The sequence below is a fragment of the Anolis carolinensis genome, unplaced genomic scaffold (genome assembly GCF_035594765.1).
Source record: "Anolis carolinensis isolate JA03-04 unplaced genomic scaffold, rAnoCar3.1.pri scaffold_8, whole genome shotgun sequence".
Classification (NCBI taxonomy): Eukaryota; Metazoa; Chordata; class Lepidosauria; order Squamata; family Dactyloidae; genus Anolis; species Anolis carolinensis.
The window spans coordinates 7,021,203-7,042,451 of record NW_026943819.1 but is presented as its reverse complement, the minus strand read 5'-3'; the positions used below and the strand labels follow the sequence as shown (position 1 = coordinate 7,042,451).

The following is a 21,249-nucleotide window of genomic DNA, read 5'->3' as shown; positions in this document are numbered from 1 at the left end:
CATTTTCCAGCTTCCAGGCTTCGTGAGGGTATGCTCGATTCCGGCCACAGGGGGAGCTGCTGCTTCATCATCCACTGTGACACTGAGTCCTTGATGGAGTTCTTCCTCATTCCTTTCCACATGCTGCTGGATGATTTTTATGGTCTTGTAAATTACTGTATATACTAGAGTATAAGCCAACCCAAATATAAGCCGAGGCACCCAATTTTACCACCAAAGAACTGGGAAAACATTGACTCCAGTATAAGTCGAGGGTGGTAAATTTCAGAAATAAAAACAGATACCAATAAAATTACATTAACTGAGGCATCAGGAGCTTAAATGTTTTGAATATTTACATAATGCTCAAATTTAAGATAAGACTGTCCAACTCGGATCAAATCATTATTCTCATCTTCTTCAATGTAAATGTGCTTATGTATCCTTTTAATAATAATAGAGTAAAATAATATATGTAATAATAAATAGAGTAAAATAATAAATGCAATAGTAATAATAATATCAGAGTGAAATAATAAATGTATTATTATTAATAATAATAATAATACAGTAAAATAAATGTAATAGTAAAAACAACAATAGAGAAAAATAATAAATGCAATAATACCAATAATAATAGAGAAACATAATAAATGTACCATATATTCTCGAGTATAAGCTGACCCAAATATAAGCCAACCAGGACCCTCACCCGAGTATAAGCCGAGGGGGGCTTTTTCAGTCTTCAAAAAAGGGCTGAAAAACTAGGCTTATACTCGAGTATATACAGTAATATGTTGTGAGGTAAGTAGTGTTCAATTTATATATTTCTATTGTGATGAAATCCTTTATACATTCAAAATGTCACAAAAAATTATATATTCAAAACTGTATGGGTAATGTATAAAGGATTTCATTACAATAGAAATGTATAAATTGAACAATACTTACCTCAGAATATATTACAGTAGAGTCTCACTTATCCAACACTCACTTATCCAACGTTCTGGATTATCCAACGCATTTTTGTAGTCAATGCTTTCAATATATCATGATATTTTGGTGCTAAATTCATAAATACAGTAATTACTACATAGCATTACTACGTATTGAACTAATTTTTCTGTCAAATTTGTTGTCTAACATGATGTTTTGGTGCTTCATTTGTAAAATCATGACCTAATTTGATGTTTAATAGGCTTTTCCTTAATCTCTCCTTATTATCCAACATATTCGCTTATCCAACATTCTGCTGGCCCGTTTATGTTGGATAAGTGAGACTCTACTGTATATACTATACTTTTCCTTTTTGCTAGGAAACAATCAGGGCTAGCTAACACCTCCCAACAAAGGATTCCACTGGGCAGGAAGCATCCAGGCTTTAAAGCTGCAAGGACATACAATGCTAATCACGTTGGCCAATTGCAACATTCACATTCTCCTCAAACAGACAAGAGTTCTTCCTCCCACCCACAAATATATAAACCCCACTGGCCTTGTTTCGAACAAATCTCAAAACCTCTGAGGATGCCTGCCACAGATGTGGGTGAAACGTCAGGAGAGAATGCTTCTGGAATATGGACATACAGGCTGGAAAACACACAGCAACCCAGTGTTGATTCACTTTATATTATTTTTTGACTCAAACAAGAGATTCTAGGCCTTGTAAACCAGCATTATGGGTCTGGCCATCCCTTCCAAATCGAAAAGGCCTGTCCTTTTCCAATGTGGCATCATGGAATTCAAGACCAGAGAAGATACTCTCTGACCCAGCAGTTTGCTCTGACTCATATCATTCCTTCCTCTGTCTGAATGTCTTAGTAAGGAAACCACAACAGATCCTCTTTGTCTGGGAAATTCCCTTGGCCAGCTGGCAAGCTCTCATCCGAGCCTATTTGGAGGGCGGCACACATGCATGGCTACATTTTGTAAAGAAAAAACTCTGGGCTAATTCACTTACTGTTTGCATTCATTTCTTATCTTCCAAGTGAATATTTTGGCCAGCCTTGCAGGTCTGTTAAAAGAAAGACACAGTGAGTGAATGCCTTCTCTTAGAACTGGCCGAAAAGTCCCAAATTGTTGCTGAAGTTCCCTCTATAATAATAGAGGAAAACCTTGTGAAAGTGTCTCTCTCCGAATGCCTTGGAAGAGTACATCTACATTGGCATCTATTTTTATTTATGAAATTTAGCACCCTCGGCTTATACTGGAGTCAATGTTTTCCCAGTTTTTTGGTGGTAAAATTAGGTGCCTCGGCTTATATTCGGATCGGCTTATACTCTAGTACAGGGGTCCTCAAACTTTTAAAGCAAAGGGCCGGTCTACAATCCTTCAGACTATGGAGGGGCCGAATTATCATTTGAAAAAAAATACGAACAAATTCCTATGCATACTGCACATGTCTTATTTGTAGTGCAAAACAACAGCAACAACAATGAAAGAACAATACAATATTTAAAAATAACCAACATAAACCTATCAGGATTTCAATGGAAAGTGTGGGCCTGCTACTGGCCAATGAGATAGTCAAGTTAATTAGGATTGTTGTTGTTGTTGTTGTTGTTGTTGTTGTTGTTGTGTGCCTTCAAGTCATTTCAGAATTTGGGTGAGCCTAAGTCTAAAATTAATTAATTATTTATTTACTTACTACATTTATTTACTACATTTATATCCCACCCTTCTTACCCCGAAGGGGACTCAGAGCAGCTGTATGTATATACAATATATTATATTATTAGCCTACAAAATATTAGCATTATACATTACTACAGGGGTCCCCAAACTTTTTAAACAAGGGGCCAGTTCACCGTCCCTCAGAACTTGGAGGGCCGGACTATAGTTTGTTTGTTTTTTTTAAAAAAAACTATGAACAAATACCTATGCACACTGCACATATCTTATTTTGAGGTTAAAAGCACAGCAAAGCACCCCTGATAGATGGCCACCCTGCCTCAATGTTAATAATAACAATAATAAAATAATGAAGAGGGTTGGAAGAAACCCCTTTGGGACATTTAGTCCAACCCTCTTCTGCCATAACAACAACAACAACAACAACAACAACAACGAGTTCCGGTTATCTGTAGCCTCTGCCTCCCTCTCCTCTGCACCTCCTCCTGGGGCAGCCAGTGGAAAGGAGCTCGGCGAGAGCTCAATAGAGGGAGAATGACATTTCTCTCCCTCTTCCTCCACTAAGAGATGATTAGAAATATGCTCCCGGTTTCTAAGCCATGCCATTGGCAATACACTCAGCAGTAGCAATATACTCCGGATTTTATGCCAGGACTCCTGGCTTTAGCAAAGGGAAGAAACGCTCTCCCTTCACTAAGGCTTGCAGTCCTGGGATAAATCCTGAGCATATGGCTAATCAGCAGTAGCAATATACTCCGGATTTTATGCCAGGACTCCTGGCTTTAGCAAAGGGAAGAAACGTTCTCCCTTCACTAAGGCTTGCAGTCCTGGGATAAATCCTGAGCATATGGCTAATCAGCAGTAGCAATATACTCTGGATTTTATCCCAAGTCTCCTGGCCTTAGCGAAGGGAAGAAACACTTTCTCTCCACTAAGGCTTGCAGTCCTGGGATAAATCCTGAGCATATGGCTAAACAGCGTATTGCAAAACCCCTTAATAATTAAAAATTAATTGAATAATAATTAAAATACCTTTTGAGTGGCATAAAGGCAGAAAGGCAAGGCTCCTCCAAGATTTGTACAGGGAGAGGAAGAAGCCAGAAGAGGCTCAAAGACTCCTGCAGCAAAGTGGCGGGAATGGAGGAAAGGCAAGGCTCCTCCAAGACTCGTGTGGGGAGCAGGGGAAGCCAGGAGAGGCTCAAAGTCTCCTGCAGCAGAAAAGTGGCGGGAAAGGCAAGGCTCCAAGGCTTGTGCAGGGAGAGTGGGAAGCCAGGGAAGTTGCGTATAGCAGAAAAATGGCGGGAAAGGCAGAAACGCAAGGCTCCAAGGCTTGTGCAAGGAGTGGACAAGACAGGAAAGGCTGTAAAGCAGCGCGGGCCGGACTGATGGCCCCGGGGGGCCGCATGTGGCCCGCGGGCCGTAGTTTGGGGACCCCTGCATTACTATATTGAACTATACCACTATAGTGTAATACTATATGTAATATATAACATATAATTAATATTATTATATGGTATTATTATTAGTATTATATTGTATAACATTATAATATTTTTATCAATATTATATGTATATACAATATATTATATTATTAAAACTGATATAAAAATATATTATAAAACTGAGGGCGGGGGCCAGGTAAATGACCTTGGAGGGCCGCATCCGGCCCCCGGGCCTTAGTTTGGGGACCCCTGCTCTAGTATATACAGTATACATCATACTTTTCCTTTTTGCTGTGTATTATAGACATCTGGGCATATACAGTAGAGTCTCACTTATCCAACATAAACGGGCCGGCAGAACATTGGATAAGCGAATATGTTGGATAATTAGCAGATATTAAACAAAAGCCTATTAAACATCAAAATAGGTTACGATTTTACAAATTAAGCACCAAAACATCATGTTATGCAACAAATTTGACAGAAAAAGTATTTCAATACACAGTAATGCTGTGTAGTGATTACTGTATTTACTAATTTAGCACCAAAATATCACAATGCATTGAAAACATTGACTACAAAAATGCGTTGGATAATCCAGAACCTTGGATAAGTGAGTGTTGGATAAGTGAGACTCTACTGTAGTTACATTTGCCTGGTTGTTTCCTGTCTGGAATTCCCCTGTTTTCTGAGTGTTTTTCTTCGCTCTCGTGGCTTATTCTTTTTAGCCTTCCCTTCCAAAGAGTGCTGGTGCCTCATGAAACTAGAACTCCCAGGTTTCCACTGAGCCATGGTAATTGAAGCGGTCTCAAACTGCATTCATTTTACAGTGTGGATGCACTGTAGGGATGTTGCCGTGTTCTTGTCTTTCTCTTTTCATCTTTTCTATTGATAAAAAGTATAGTCTCCCAGCTGTAAACAGAGTCCTGCCAAGCATTCAATAACATTCTGTTTTTGCCGTTTTAGGAAGTGTGTTTTGCTTCTGGTGGGTTCCCAGGTGGGACCAGTGAGCTGTGTGAGGCTTCTGGTGGGGTGCTGAAGGGGATCGGTGTTCTGCTTCATGTGTCACACACTTGTTGTTTGCCGTCGTGAAATGTCAACTAATTTATTTCAGAAGGCATGGTGTGAATCTATATTATTATTATTTTTTTGTATGACACAGCAAACAAGATAGATATGCTGGATTTCATATCACAAAATCACAAGTCGAACACTTCCCAAGTGTCTAGGACTGTGTGATGTATTTTCAGATGATGCGTGCAGATCCCAGTAGGGTGGCCTTTTGCAGTTGGCAGATCGTAATTTTGTCAATGTCTATTGTTTCCAAATGCCGGCTGATCTTTTGGCACGGCACCCAGTGTGCCGATCACCACCGGGACCACCTGCACTGGTTTCTGCCAGAGTCTTTGAAGTTCAATAGCACCTGAGTTTTTCCTGTTGTTTTTCGTCAATGTGACAAAAAACAACAAATTATTATTATTATTATTATTATTATTATTATTATTATTATTATTTAATAATTAATTATAAACCCAGGCTCGGGCTGTGGCGCAGGCTGTTGAGCAGCCAGCTGCAGCCAGCTGCAACAAATCACTCTGACCAAGACGTCATGAGTTCGAGGCCAGCTCGGAGCCCCGTGTTTGTCTTTGTCTTTGTTCTATGTTATGGTATTGAATGTTTGCCTTATATGTGTGCAATGTGATCCGCCCTGAGTCCCCTTTGGGGTGAGAAGGGCAGAATATAAATACTGTAAATAAATAATAAATAAATAAAATATTATTTTATTATGACACAGCAAACAAGATAGAGTGCTGGATTTCGTATCACAAAATCACAAGTCGAACACTTCCCAAGTGTCTAGGACTGTGTGATGTATTTTCGGATGATGCACGCAGATCCCAGCAGGGTGGCCTTTTGCAGTTGGCAGATCATAATTTTGTCAATGTCTATTGTTTCCAAATGCCGGCTGAGATCTTTTGGCACAGCACCCAGTGTGCCCATCACCACTGGGACCACCTGCACTGGTTTCTGCTGGCATCATAAACTGGACACAGGTGGAACTGGACAATTTGGACATAAAAATATTATTATTATTATTATTATTATTATTATTATTATTACCCCATTTACTAAGGTCCCTTCCACACATCTGCATAAAATCCCACATTATCTGCTTTGAACTGGAGTGTATGGCAGTATGGACTCAGATAACCCAGTTCAAAGCAGATATTGTGGGATTTTCTGCCTTGATATTATGGGTTATATGGCTGTGTGGAAGGGCCCGAAGGCAAAGTGGGGTTTATGCATCTGTGAAATGTCCAGGGTCGGAGATTCCCCCAGGCACGAAGCAGTCAGGATTTGAAGCTGCAAGGCTATTCAATGCTAATCAAGGTGGCCAATTTTGACATTCACACTTGCCTCTAACAAACAATGCCCCTGGACATTATTTTATAGATATACAAACCTCACTTACCTTGTTTCCAACAGACCTCACAACATTGTTGTGTGTTTTCCAGGTTGTTTGGCTATGTTCCAGAAGCCATGACCTCACAACCTCTGAGGATGGCCTTCCATAGATGTGGGCAAAATGTCAGGAGAGAATGCTTCTGGAACATGGCCATACAGCCCGGAAAACACACAACAATGTTGTGATTCCGGCCATGAAAGCCTTCGACAACAGACCTCACAACCTCTGAGGATGCCTGCCATAGATGTGGGCGAAACGTCAGGAGAGAATGCTTCTGGAACATGGCCATACAACCCGGAAAATGCACATCAGCCCATTCCCATGATTGCTAGAAATGAGGGGAAATAAATCCATTCAGTGTAATGGTGGCTTTTCGATTGATTGGCTTTTTTCATGTCTTTCAGAACTTGGCTGTAGGGGCAAAAACAACCGGATCTTTGCAGTTGACCTACATCTCTAAGGTAAGTGCAATGTATAATCAAGACGGCTGGGTTAAATAGTTTTCTCAAAGTCTCGAATTCTCAGAGATGGGCAGAGTATATAATGAGATAACTTAAAAATGGGACGCCAGTCTGAACATGAAATTCATTGATATTTCCTATACACTTTGTACACTTTGTAGCCTGAAGGTAGTTGTATCTTTTTTGATATTCTTGTGCATGAAACAAAGTTTGCGCATATTGAACCATCAGAATGAAAAGATGTCTGTTTCTCTCTCAGCCATTCATCTGGACAAATTTGGAATATTCTGGATTTCAGAAGTTCAGCTAAAGGGTTCTCAATCTGTGCAGGATTTCTTGATATCTTTTTTAAAAACATTGAAGATTAAAAGCTGGGAGGAGGAAGTGCTAATTCGTTGAGCCCATCCCTTTTTGCCATGTTAATTGCCTTGCTTTATCTCCTCATCATTTCAAAGCTGTTTTATTTACAGTGTTAACCCTTTCTGACAATGGAGCTGTGGTTGGCTAGTAACTTAAGGAGGACGTTCTCCACTTTCTTCAAATAGATGAAACAGAATTTGGGTCTCTTCCTGTTCAATGAGGGGTTGCTAATGGGAGAAGCAAGATTCATGCTTCTTGTAGAAGTGCTCTTGACGTGGTCTTGCCCACTTCAGAGTTTTGCTGCGGCGGCGCCATGAGCTAAACCCTTGTGCCGGCTGAACCACTGACGTGAAGATCTGAAGGTCTGTGGTCCGAATCCGCAAGACAGGGTGAGCTCTCTCCTGTCAGCTCCAGCTTCCATGCGGGGACATGAGAGAAGCCTCCCACAGAATGGTAACGCATCTAGGCTTCCCTGGGCAACATCTCTGTAGACAGCCGATTCTGACACACCCACCAGAAGCGAGTTGTAGTGTATTCTCAATTTGCTTCTGACACAATTTTTTTAAAAAGGGGTTTTCCGCACATTAGGAAAAGTCGGGAAATTCTCTAGAATGTTCCCAAAGTTATAGAGCAGCCCGTCACCTTAGGTTGGTATGAAGAGTTCGGTTAGTTCAGATTCGGAAGTGCTGAAGCCACTGTGGCTCTCATTTTTTCACATGATCAGTTTGGAACTGGTGGAGTATAGTTAAAAGCAGAACATCCCAATTTCCTTGCAGTCTCTGAGGGTTCACTCATTTTGAGGAGGTTCCCTCTAACTTGGAAAGAGTCTCTCTGACTTGGGGGAGGTTCCACTTGTCTTGGGAAGATTCCCCCACGACTTGGAGAGGGTCTCCTTCACTTGGAGAGGGTCCCTCCGACTTGGGAAGGGTCCACTTGTCTTGGGGAGGTTTCCCCTGGGACATAGGGATAGGCCCAATGTCCCAGGATCTGATCCCAGGTTTTCTGTTTATCCCAGAATATCTGGCAGTGCAGACTCATATAATCTAGTTTAAAGCAAAAAACCTGGGATCAGATCCTGGGATATATTTATTTATTTGTTTACAGTATTTATATTCTGCTCTTCTTACCCTGAAGGGGACTTAGGGTGGATCACATTGTACACATATAAGGCAAACATTCAATGCCATATAAACATAGAACAGAGACAGAGACAGATGCAGAGACAATTTAAAGCTCCAACTTCCAGCTTCCTGAGGGTGTGCTTGATTCCGGCCACAGGGGGAGCAGCTGCTTCATCATCCACTGCGATGGCAACTTCCTCATTCCAACGGCAGCTGGATGATTTTTATGGTGTCGTAAATTAGCCTCCCCACAAATAAGTGGTACCTAAATTTCCTACTTGATAGATGCAACTATCTTTCGGGTTGCTTAGGTCAGCAACGAGCAAGGGCTATATTTTATTTTTAATTGTCGGGTGCTCACCCCGACACGGGCTGGCCTTGAACTCATGACCTCTTGGTCAGAGTGATTTATTGCAGCTGGCTGCTAACCAGCCTGCGCCACAGCCCAGCCCCCGTCTGGGCCTGTCTGGAAGGGCCCTCAGAGTTGGAAAGCCCCTCCAAATTTAAGAGAGTCCCCCAAGTTGGGGAGGGTCCCTCTGACTTGGGGAGCCTCCACTCAACTGGGAGAAGGTCCTTTCAACTTGAGTATGGTTCCCTCGACTTGGAGAGGGTCCACACGCGTTTACCCCTCTCCCCTCTTCAAGGCTACCTAAACTTCGTCCTGATGCCATAGCAGGATGAACAGGCCCTGTAGCTGTCTCTGAGCCTGACCCGGTGTCCTAACACTCTGAATTCAGTGGCCTGTGTAGTTGCTCCCTATATCTTCAGCAACTGCAGGATAGGCAGATCTTTAACAGGTGAAGCTTTACTTTCATCTCTGATGTTGTGTAGTTTTGCCAGAGGGAAAACTGAAGGCAACTCTTAAAAATTTCAAGAGGTGTTGCTTATTACCTGTTGACACTCACAGGTGCCAAGTAAGGGATTCTGTGGGTAGTTGCGGCTAGATAAGCAGAAAAGCGAGGTTTGAAGTAGAAGGTCCTTGCCTCCATCTACTTTTATTACCCAAGGTTGAGTGCCTTCAAGCCATTTCTGACCTATGGCAAACCTAAGGCAGACCTATCATAGGTTTTTCTGGGACGGAGAGATTGAGATCACCCAGTTAATTTCTACGGCTGAGCAGGAAATTGAACCTTGGTCTCTAGAATTGTAGTCCAACACTCAAACCATTGTGGCTTTTGCTCCTTTAGGGTAAAGGTAAAGGTTTCCCCTGACGTTAAGTCCAGTCGTGATCGACTCTGGGGGTTGGTGCTCATCTCTATTTCTAAGCCGAAGAGCCGGCGTGGTCCATAGACATCTCCAGGTCATGTGGCCGGCATGACTGCATGGAGCGCCGTTACACCACCATTAAAGGTCTCAAAGCCCAGTTTTTAGTATCCCAGCCTGTATTGGAGATGCATCACCTGATGAATGTCCTCCTGCCATGAATCTAACCACCTTGTCTCATTTCCCCAAAACACTGGCAAACTGAGCTTAGCGTTTTCATGGAATGGCACTTTCAACACTCTTCTTTTTTGCTCTGATTTTTCATTGCAGGTCAGCGTGGCAACCCCAAAACAAAAGCCCAAAACACCATTCTGTTTTGGTAAGTGTAAACGCAGTATGTGCGTAAGGGGAGGGGGAGCAGCGATTACAGTTTTCTACCAATATTTTGTATTTAAAGACTTACCAGTAGAATGTGAGTATTGATTCACTGTGTGACTTTAGACCAGGGGTCCCCAAACTACGGCCCGCGGGCCACATGCGGCCCATCGAAGCCATTTATCCGGCAGAAGAGGGCCGGGCTAAATGGCCCAAGGGGTCTCTTCTAATTATTATTATTATTATTATTATTATTATTATTATTATTATTATTATTATCATCATCATCATCACCATCATCATCATCATCATCATTAAGGCTGGGAGGCCATCTGTCAGGGGTGTTTTGTTTGTGCTTTAGTTGAACAAAGGCAGAAGAGGGTTGGGCTAAATGGTCCAAGGGGTGTCTTCCAACCATTATTATTATTATTATTATTATTATTATTATTATTATTATTATTATTATTGAGGCTGGGAGGCCATCTGTCAGGGGTGCTTTGCTTGTGCTTTTGGTGCACAAAGGCAGAAGGGTGTTGGGCTAAATGGCCCAAGGGGTCTCTTCTAACCCTCATTATTATTATTATTATTATTATTATTATTATTATTATTATCATCATCATCATCATCATCATCATTGAGGCTGGGAGACCATCTGTCTGGGGTACTTAGCTTGTGCTTTTGCTGTACAAAGGCAGAAGGGGGTTGGACTAAATGGCCCAAGGGGTGTCTTCCAGCCATTATGATGATTATGATTATGATTATTATTATTATTATTATTATTATTATTATTGAGGCTGGGAGGCCATCTGTCAGGGGTGCTTTGCTTGTGCTTTTGTTGAACAAAGGCAGAAGAGGGTTGGGCTAAATGGTCGAAGGGGTCCCTTCCAACCATTATTATTATTATTATTATTATTATTATTATTATTATTATTATTATTATTGCTTGGTGTCCAACTATAGTCTGGCCCTCTAGCGGTCTGAGGGATTGTGAACTGGCCCCTGTTTAAAAAGTTTGAGGACCCCTGCTTTAGAACTTTGATGGCTCATGGCCAGTGTTTGGTGATGTTTCTAGTCCCCATCAAATGGTGAGCATGGATTTCCTTTGAGCAGAGATGCTTATGAATAGGGCAATAATAGCCAAAGTATTGCAGCATCTCCACAAGTACTTGATGGTAGGAGGATGAGAATAGTAAGAGGAAATGTTGCTTTCCAAGCTGATTCAAAACCCTTAAATGGTGTTGATCTCCGATGCTGATTTCGTTCTCTCCACAGTTATCAATGCACTCTCTCGGCGCTATGTCTTGCAAGCCAATGACCAGAAGGACCTGCAGGACTGGGTGGAAGCATTAAACCGAGCCAGTAAAATTACAGTAGGTTGACCCTGTGCACAGCTTTTAAGGCTCCTTCTCTCTCTCTCTCTCCTTCCTTCCTTCCTTCCGTGAAAATGTGTATGTGTGTGTGGCTGGGGTGCCCACTCACACAGATAAGCTCCCACTTCCACAAACATCTATAGCTCTCACTCCTCAGGAGTGTCGCACCTCAGGCTAGCTTCACCTTGCTATATACACCAGACTGCACACAGGTTGAAGTCTTTTTAATTTATTAGAAAATAGAAGGTAAAAAGTTCTTAAAAAGCAAAAGTAAAGTTCCAAAAATTAGTCACAAAATAAAGCCTTAGAGAATAATTCAAGAAGTCACAAGGACTAAACGGAGTCCCATTAGAGCACGACAAAGTCCCAAGAACATGAACACATAGGCTGCAAGATAATCCAGGAAAAACGAGAGCTTGCTTCTTGGTTGAACGAAAGTTGCTTTGACAAAGGTTTGTCTCCAAACGCATTGCTTTAATACCCTTTGCAAAGCATGAAAGCATTTCTCTGGCCTCTAACCTCCCTCTTGTTTGCAATTCTTACACTCCTCCGAACCCTGAATTCCAATCGGTCAGCTCGATCTAAGGAAGTCATTTCATCAAAGTCAGCCTGCTCATTAGTTTGCTGAACCTCAGACTGAGAACTGTCCTCCTTTTCTAAGTCAATTTGCACCTGGCTAGTTTCAGTATCATCAACATCATTCCTTGCTGTGGGGAAAAAAAAAAATCATGTCAGGAGCAACCGGTGTTGCTTCTGGAGTGAGAGAATTGGCCGTCTGCAAGGACGTTGCCCAGGGGACGCCCGAATGTTTGGATGTTTTTACCATCCTTGTGGGAGGCTTCTCTCATGTCCCCGCATGGAGCTGGAGCTGATAGAGGGAGCTCATCCGCACTCTCCCCAGGTGGGCTTCGAACCTGGCAACCTTCAGGTCAGCAACCCAACCTTCAAGTCACAAGGCTTTTATCCCCTAGGCCACCCGAGGCTCCACTTGTGGGAAAATGAACTTGCACTCTCTGTTCCTCATCTTCTACAACAGGGACATTTTGAACCTGAACCTGAATCCCACCATCCTCATCAGAGTCAATCTGAAATTCCAGCTGAGCCACAATAAGGAGACACCAATGGCCCTCCCTCTAATGACATTGCAGGTTATAGCGAGCGCTATGAACATGTCCAAGAGCCCTGCCAATGTCCTCCACAAACACTATACTGCTCACCACCCAAGTGAATACTTTCACTCGGGGACAATTTCATCCTAGATTTTATGTATTTCCTCCACCACAGACATCCCATTGTTTCTGACTCTTTCCATTGGTGTGGAATTTGCATGACCCCGCCTACTGCCAACTTCTTTTTTTAATCTACAACTTCCAATGTCTTGTAGCCTAAAACAGAGCTACAGTAGAGTCTCACTTATCCAATACTCGCTTAGCCAACGTTCTGGATTATCCAACGCATTTTTGTAGTCAATGTTTACAATACATCATGATATTTTGGTGCTAAATTCATAAATACAGTAATTACTACATACCGTGTTTCCCCGAAAATAAGACAGTGTCTTATATTAATTTTTGCTCTCAAAGATGTGCTAGGTCTTATTTTCAGGGGATGTTTTATTTTTCCATGAAGAAGAATTCACATTTATTGTTGAACAAAAAATTGAACATTTATTGTATACTGTACAGTTGTTATCACAAACCAGCATAACCAGACAAACTGTGAATCCTATCAAGAATTTCTTGTTACTATTATTATTTCCATGTACAACTGGTATGTACATTTACCAATCCTGAATGCTCTGGTGTTCTGTTTGGCAGGCGCTGGACATGCTTCCAAACAAAGACTTTGCTAGGTCTTACTTTTGGGGGAGGCCTTATATTTAGCAATTCAGCAAAACTTCTACTAGGTCTTATTTTTCGGGGATGTCTTATTTTCGGGGAAACAGGGTAGCATAACTACTTTTTCTGCCAAATTTGTTGTATAACATGATGTTTTTGTGCTTAATTTGTAAAATCATAACCTAATTTGATGTTTAATAGGCTTTTCCTTAATCTCCCCTTATTATCCAACATATTCGCTTATCCAACATTCTGCTGGCCCGTTTATGTTGGATAAGCGAGACTCTACTGTATTTTCCAGTTCTGGACCGAGAGGTAGTGGGGCTCTTTATTGCCCCGACATAGGTCACCTCTGCTGTTATTGTGCAGCAGTTTTGCGAAAATGCTGGACCAGACCAGAGAGCCAGGATCTAGGCCAGGTGGGGTGTGAGCCTCGTCAGAAGAAAACCAGTTTTACCTGCCCAGCCTACAGAAAGGGAAATCCGCCCAGGTTTTGCCACTTGATGGCAGATAGGAATGGCTGCTTTCAATTAGAGGGAAGCCAAGGAAAGGTTTGCAACTTAGGGTTCATCTACACTGTAGAACAGGGGTCCCCAAACTAAGGCCTGGGGGCCAGATGCGGCCCTCTGAGGTCATTTACCTGGCCCACACCCTCAGTTTTATAATATAATATATTCTATATACATATAATATTGATAATAATATTATAATGTAATACAATATAACACTAATAGTAATACCATATAATAATATTAATTATATATTCTATATTACATATAGTATTACATATAATATGACAGTATAGTGGTATAGTTCAATATAGTAATATATAATGCTAATATTGTGCTATGCTAATAATATAATTTATTGTAGGTACATATAATTTGTAAGCCACTCTGAGTCCCCTTTGGGGTGAGAAGGGTGTGATACAAATGTAGTAAATAAATGCATTAAATAATAAATAAATAAATAAATAAATTTTAGACTTGGGCTCACCCAAAGTCTAAAATGACTTGAAGGCACACAACAACAACAACAACAACAACCCTAATTAACTTGATTATCTCATTGGCCAGAAGCAGGACCACACTTCCCATTGAAATCCTGATCAATGTATGTTGGTTAAAATTGTTTTTATTTTTAAATATTGTATTGTTCTTTCGTTGTTGTTGTTGTTGTTGTTTTTGCACTACAAATAAGACATATGCAGTGTGCATCGGAATTTGTTTGTATTTTTTTCAAATGATAATCCGGCTCCTCAACAGTCTGAAGGATTGTGGACCGGCCCTCGGCTTAAAAAGTTGGAGGACCCCTGCTGTAGAATTAATGCAGTTTGGCACCACGTGAACTCCATGGCTCCGTTCTGTGGCTTTCTGGGAACTAGTTTGGTGTGGCACCAGCACTCTTGGGCAGAGAAGGCTAAAGACCTTGCACAATTGCAACTTCCAGGATTCCAAACTGATAATGAAGGAGGACATATCTCGGTGACCTTGGAACGGGCAGGCATTTGGAAGGGAGTGACCGGCCTTCCATCAGAGAATAACAATGTTCCTTAAGAAGAATGGCTGAACAGTTCCCCATTGCAGGGTTTGCGGGATTCTCTACGTCCTCCAGTTCCATTCTATGATACTTCTGCCCCAAATATAATAAAAAATTGTAGGGTTCACTATTGTCCATGGTTTCAGGTTTTTACGCTGGGATCTTGGAACATGTCGCCAGTGGATATGAAAATTATATTGCATTTAGTTAGGAAATTTGTCCTTGCCATTGGATATCACAACTCTGGATATCACAACTTTGTAGCTGCTGCCTGGATAGGCTATTCTTTGTATCTTTGAGTTTTCATTTGCAGACAGCAAAACTGGCCTGTATAATAATCATAATCATCTGCTCTTACACCCTAGCAAAAAATATTACATCTCTATTTTGTATGAGGGTTGAATGAAAAGTAATGCCTCCACCTTCGTAACTCCTCAACAGATGGCAGTACTGATATGCAGCAGGTACTGGCTTGTTCAGTAGACTCTCCTCTACAGTTTCATTTGGCAGGAAGCCTTAGTATTGAACGGTTGTGTTGTTAAACTGCGAAGTATAGAACCCTGTGCAGACAAGGAAGCCTTAGCATTGAACGGTTGTGTTGTTAAACTGCGAAGTATGGAACCCTGTGCAGACAAGGAAGCCTTAGCATTGAACGGTTGTGTTGTTAAAGTGCGAAGTATGGAACCCTGTGCAGACAAGGAAGCCTTAGCATTGAACGGTTGTGTTGTTAAAGTGCGAAGTATGGAACCCTGCGCAGACGGGGAAGCCTTAGCATTGAACGGTTGTGTTGTTAAAGTGCGAAGTATGGAACCCTGCGCAGACGGGGAAGCCTTAGCATTGAACGGTTGTGTTGTGAAAGTACGAATTATGGAACGCAGCACAGATGGTTGGTCAATGCGACTTAAGCAATGTGCAGCCATTGAATTCTTGACCGCAGAAGGTGTCACCCCAAAGGAGATTCCTCAGAGAATGCAAGCTGTTTATGGGGATTGTGTTGATGTGAGTCCTGTGCGTCGTTGGGCGAGTAAGTTTAAAGATATCGAGGTGGGAACATCTGACTTGCGTGACAGACAAAGAGTTGGACGTCCTGTGACAGCAACCACCGGGTTTCACAAGCAAAAGGTTGACAGATTGATTCAGGACAATCGTCATATCCCTCAGAGAGAAATTGAAAGCATAATCGGCATTCCACATGAATGTGTGGGTCACATTATTGCTCTGCTTGGCTGTCGGAAGATCTGTGCACGATGGGTCCTGTGAGACGCCGGTTGCGGAAACAGAGTGTCGACTTCTTCCGTGACGGTTTCAGAAAACTTGTTCATTGTTGGCAGAAATGTATCCAATTGCCTGGTGATTATGTGGAAAAGTGAATAGTGGTAGTTAAAGAGCACATTCTAAGGATTATTTCTGCATTTCTTAAAATATTCCCATCCAAACCGAAGTAACGAAGGTGGAGGCATTACTTTTCATTCAACCCTCGTAATATGCAACCGTGTTCCAAGCTGGAGAGCTATAGATTTCTGTTGAGTTCCATATTAATTCCCAGTTGCCATAGTTTGTCTGGTTAGCCTCCAAATGCTAGTACTTGGTACAAGTGTGGGTAGTTGATTATGCGGACCAGAAATGTTACGTCCTATTTTCCCTCTTAGGTACCGAAAGGCGGAAGCTTACCCTTGACCACAGAAGTCGGGAAACGACCCTACAAGACCGAAATCATTGGCGGGGTGGTGGTCCAGACACCCATCTCGGTCAACCAGGTAAGAAGGAAATGGCATGGCAGTCCCTGAAGCATGGCATAGTCCATTCTACTGTCTCCAATTGGCCATTTATGTTGGGTTTGCTCTTTGGATTAGATCAGGGGTCCCCAAACTAAGGCCCTGGGCCGGATGCGGCCCATCAAAGCTACTTATCAAAGCTACTGCCCCATGGCACAAGGGCAGAAGGGGGTTGGACTAAATGACCCAAGGGGTCTCTTCTTCTCTCACAACCATTATTATTATTATTATTATTATTATTATTATTATTATTATTATTATTATTATATTGTATGAAACAGCAAACAAGATAGATATGCTGGATTTCGTATCACAAAATCACATTATTATTATTATTATTATTAACATTGAGGCTGGGTGGCCATCTGTCAGGGGTGCTTTGCTAGTGCTTTTGATGCACAGAGGCAGAAGGGGGTTGGACTCAATGGCCCAAAGGGTCTCTTCCAACCCTTATTATTATTATTATTATTATTATTATTATTATTATTATTATTATTATTAACATTGAGGCTGGGTGGCCATCTGTCAGGGGTGCTTTGCTTGTGCTTTTGGTGCACAAAGGCTAAAGGGGGTTGGACTTAATGGCCCAAGGGGTCTCTTCCAACCCTCTTTATTATTATTATTATTATTATTATTAATAATAATAATAATAATAATAATAAACATTGAGGCTGAGTGGCCATCTGTCAGGGGTGCTTTGCTTGTGCTTTTGGTGCACAAAGGCTAAAGGGGGTTGGACTCAATGGCCCAAGGGGTCTCTTCCAACCCTCTTTATTATTATTATTATTATTATTATTATTATTAATAATAATAATAATAATAATAATAATAATAATAAACATTGAGGCTGAGTGGCCATCTGTCAGGGGTGCTTTGCTTGTGCTTTTGGTGCACAAAGGCTAAAGGGGGTTGGACTCAATGGCCCAAGGGGTCTCTTCCAACCCTCTTTATTACTACTACTGCTACTACTACTACTATTAACATTGAGGCTGAGTGGCCATCTGTCAGGGGTGCTTTGCTTGTCGTTTCGGTGCACAAAGGCAGAAGGGGATTGGACTCAATGGCCCAAAGGGTCTTTTCCAACCCTCTTTTTTATTATTATTATTGTTGTTGTTGTTGTTATTATTATTGCTCGGTGGCCAACTATAGTCCGGCCCTCCAACGGTCCGAAGGATCATGAACCCGCCCCCTGTTTTAAGAGTTTGGGGACCCCTGGATTAGATAATACTTTATGTCTTTGCTGTTTGTTCTTGGTAAAAAAAATGGACTATGACATCCAGAGGTTGAAGGACCGGGTGTTGGATATGGCCAAGCCATTTAATTAAATGCAAAACCTTAATTACAGTCAACTCCCATAAAGCACTTGGCAGCTGTGATGATGAAATGAAGGCAAGATTCCCTCTTGCTGTATAAGCAATTGGCAGCTTAACGATTTGGTTAGCAATATATTCATGTACCTCGCGTATATATATTCATGTATAAGTCTCACATATAAATCATATAAATAAATTTGGGGGCCAAAATGATGGATTTTGATATGATCCTTGGATGAGTCGAGGGTAATTCCTTGGAGAGGTGAAAACACCAATTACTTGGCCAAAACATGAGATCAATGGCCCATTCTGACCAACAAATCACAATTCTGGATTTCTTCATGATGTCCAGGAACTTATTGAGGGAGTAAACCAGGTTAATCTAGTTTAGCCTCATGTTAAGGAAAGTTGGTGAATATCCCAGAGTTTGGCAGTAGAATGCAGTCATCTCTCCATATTTATGTCTCAGCCTTTGTAGACTGGTTTGTTCACAGATTTGTTTAAAAACATTCTCCCTAGAAATATCTAGGCCAGTGGTTCCCAACCTGTGGTCCATGAACCACCAGTGGTCCCCAAGAACTAAAATATGGTCCGCGGCTTCACTGTTAATACACCATTGCAACAAGAGCGACTGGTCTTGCAAAATCCAACAGGGATTTCAGGAGAGGAGAGAACGACTATCCACAAAAGACACGACAACAAGCCTCCTGTCTGCTGCTTCTCCTCCTCCTCCCTCCCCCTGAGCATGTGGTGCCTGGAAACACGGTCACATTGGTGTCTTCCTTTTTTAAGCCTGTTCCTAGGGTTATTTGGGGTGCTGATTCAGAACATTGCATTGAATAGACCACATCAGCTCTTATTAAATATGATTTTCTGTGGGCAAGCAGATGGCAACTGACTAAAAATATGCAACTGACTACTGGAATAGACAGGACTACCTTTTTAGATCTCGTGAATTATTATGTTGTATTGTGTTAATACAACATAAATATGGGGCCCCTGGTGGCACAGTGCTGCATCATCCACTGTGACACTGAGTCCTTGATGGAGTACTTCCTCATTATTTTTCTCACGCTGTTGGATGATTTTTTAAATAGTGTTGTAAATTAGTTAAATTAGACTCATAAGAGGTACTTAAATTTCCTACTTGATAGATGCAACCATCTTTCGGGTTGCTTAGGGCTATTCTGGGGCCCCTGGTGGCACAGGGCGTTAAAGCGCTGAGCTGCTGAACTTGCAGACCGAAAGGTCCCAGGTTCAAATCCCGGGAGCGGAATGAGCACCCACTGTTAGCCCCAGCTCCTGCCAACCTAGCAGTTTGAAAACATGAAAATGTGAGTAGATCAATAGGTACCGCTCCGGTGGGAACAATGCTCCATGCAGTCATGCCGGCCACATGACCTTGGAGGTGTCTGTGGACAACGCCGGCTCTTCGGCTTAGAAATGGAGATGAGCACCAACCCCCAGAATTGGTCACAACTGGACTTAACGTCAGGGGAAACCTTTACCTTTACCTTTATTGTGTACAATGCTCTTTAGCTGTATTTTATAACTCTATTTTAAATAAATAAATAAAATGGTAACTACTGGATGGCATATGTTCTGTATCAGAAACCAGAGCTCATGTGGTCTATCCAATGCAGTTTTCTGAATCAGCACCCCAAATAACCAAATTGAATCTAAAGTTGACCAAAAACTGATTTGTAACCCTTTTGGTACTAATGTTGGAGAGTGGTCCTTGGTCCAAAAAAAAAAAAAGGTTGGGAGCCCACTGCTCTAGGCTCCATGTGGTCATCTTCTTCCAGTCATAGCAATTTCTTTATTAATGATTTTTCACTTTCACAAGGGTCCCGCGAATGGGGAGGACTGGCTGTGGTTTAAAGACATCCATGCCATTTCTGATCGTTCTTTCATCTTGGTTTGTTTTGGTTAATGTATTTGTGTATTGGATTTGTGTATTGATAGTGTTTAAATGCAATTTGTGCCATGCTTGTATTGCAACTGATTGCATCATCCAGAATGTACCATAGTGTGGAAAGAGTTAATTGCCAAGAAGCTATGATGACCTTGATGTGTGGCTGGAACTAGGGAGTATCCAGACACAAGTGTTTGTGCATACCGATTGCGTCAGTTCAGTTTAGTTCTGTCTGCCTAGAGTTCGAGTCAAGTTCTGTTGGAGAACAGAATAGTCCTGTGTTCGTCTGTCATCTGCAAGTCTATTTGTGTTGATTATTGGTGCATAGAGTAAAACTTTGTAAATAGTTTTACCAATGTCTCTGAGTGTCTCTTCGTTCTGCGCTCCACTGCTTCCATCCAACTACTGCTGCGCTGCAAATACTCTGACAGTTTTTGTCCCATAAAACTTTGTAGCCAGCTCCTTAACTGCAATGTTTACCTCTTATGCTTTTCCAACCCAATGTAGCCACGGTGATAAAACTCTGACCTCCGAAAAGGAGAGATGTGCCATATTTCTCTGGCCTGTGGAGTTCATCCCTTCTCCTGTAGCTCTTTGCTTTGCCCCCAACTTCAAATGGAAACTAGTTTTTAGGGGGCTGGGTTCCCTACCCTCCAGGGCACACAATACGCCATTGTGCTTGCCTCTTTTGTTAGCAGGGAGCGTTAATGATGAAAAAGCAATGAGGGGCATTCGCCCATGAAATTTATGCAGGAGGCCAAATTCCACTTTAGCTCTTGAATAGCAAGCCCTTTGGGGCTGGTTCTGTTGCATTTCAGTTCTGGCTTTGTACAATGTCTATTTAACCAAGATGAGGTTGCAAAGGGCTCGTTTTTTTCCTGCCACTTGATGGTTGTTGTTTTTTTGTCCCACACGTTTCATTTCGGGGACTGTGAGGACGAAACCCCATTCTTCGTGCCATTTTTCCACTTCCATCCATCTTTTCAATGGTGGCATTTAGAGCTCTTCTCTTTATCCTCTTAGAACAAGCGTCTTGGCACAAATCCATCTCCGCGACCTTTAGCAATACAGTAGAGTCTCACTTATCCAACATAAACGGGCCGGCAGAATGTTGGATAAGCGAATACGTTGGATAATAAGGAGGGATTAAGGAAAAGCCTATTAAACATCAAATTAGGTTATGATTTTACAAATGAAGCACCAAAACATCATGTTAGCCAACAAATTTGACAGAAAAAGTAGTTCAATACGCAGTAATGCTATGTAGTAATTACTGTATTTACGAATTTAGCACCAAAATATCACAATGTATTGAAAACATTGACTACAAAAATGCATTGGATAATCCAGAACGTTGGATAAGCGAGTGTTGGATAAGTGAGACTATACTGTATTTAGGAACACAGCCTATATCCTAGGTTTTCTCTGCAAGGAGATGGTGATGGTAATAGTTGTTTGAT

General features: G+C 41.7%; 1 protein-coding gene across 2 annotated transcripts in view; it reads left to right on the top strand.

The window, feature by feature from the left end:
- plekha2 (pleckstrin homology domain containing A2) overlaps nt 1-21,249 on the top strand; it is a 73,360-nt gene that overhangs the window by 29,162 nt on the left and 22,949 nt on the right. For both annotated transcript variants that reach the window (XM_062961369.1, XM_062961370.1), the window contains exons 3-6: nt 6,924-6,980; nt 9,995-10,043; nt 11,312-11,409; nt 16,436-16,543. In XM_062961369.1, the coding sequence (XP_062817439.1) occupies nt 6,924-6,980; nt 9,995-10,043; nt 11,312-11,409; nt 16,436-16,543 (312 nt within the window). The remainder of the gene's footprint in view (nt 1-6,923; nt 6,981-9,994; nt 10,044-11,311; nt 11,410-16,435; nt 16,544-21,249) is intronic.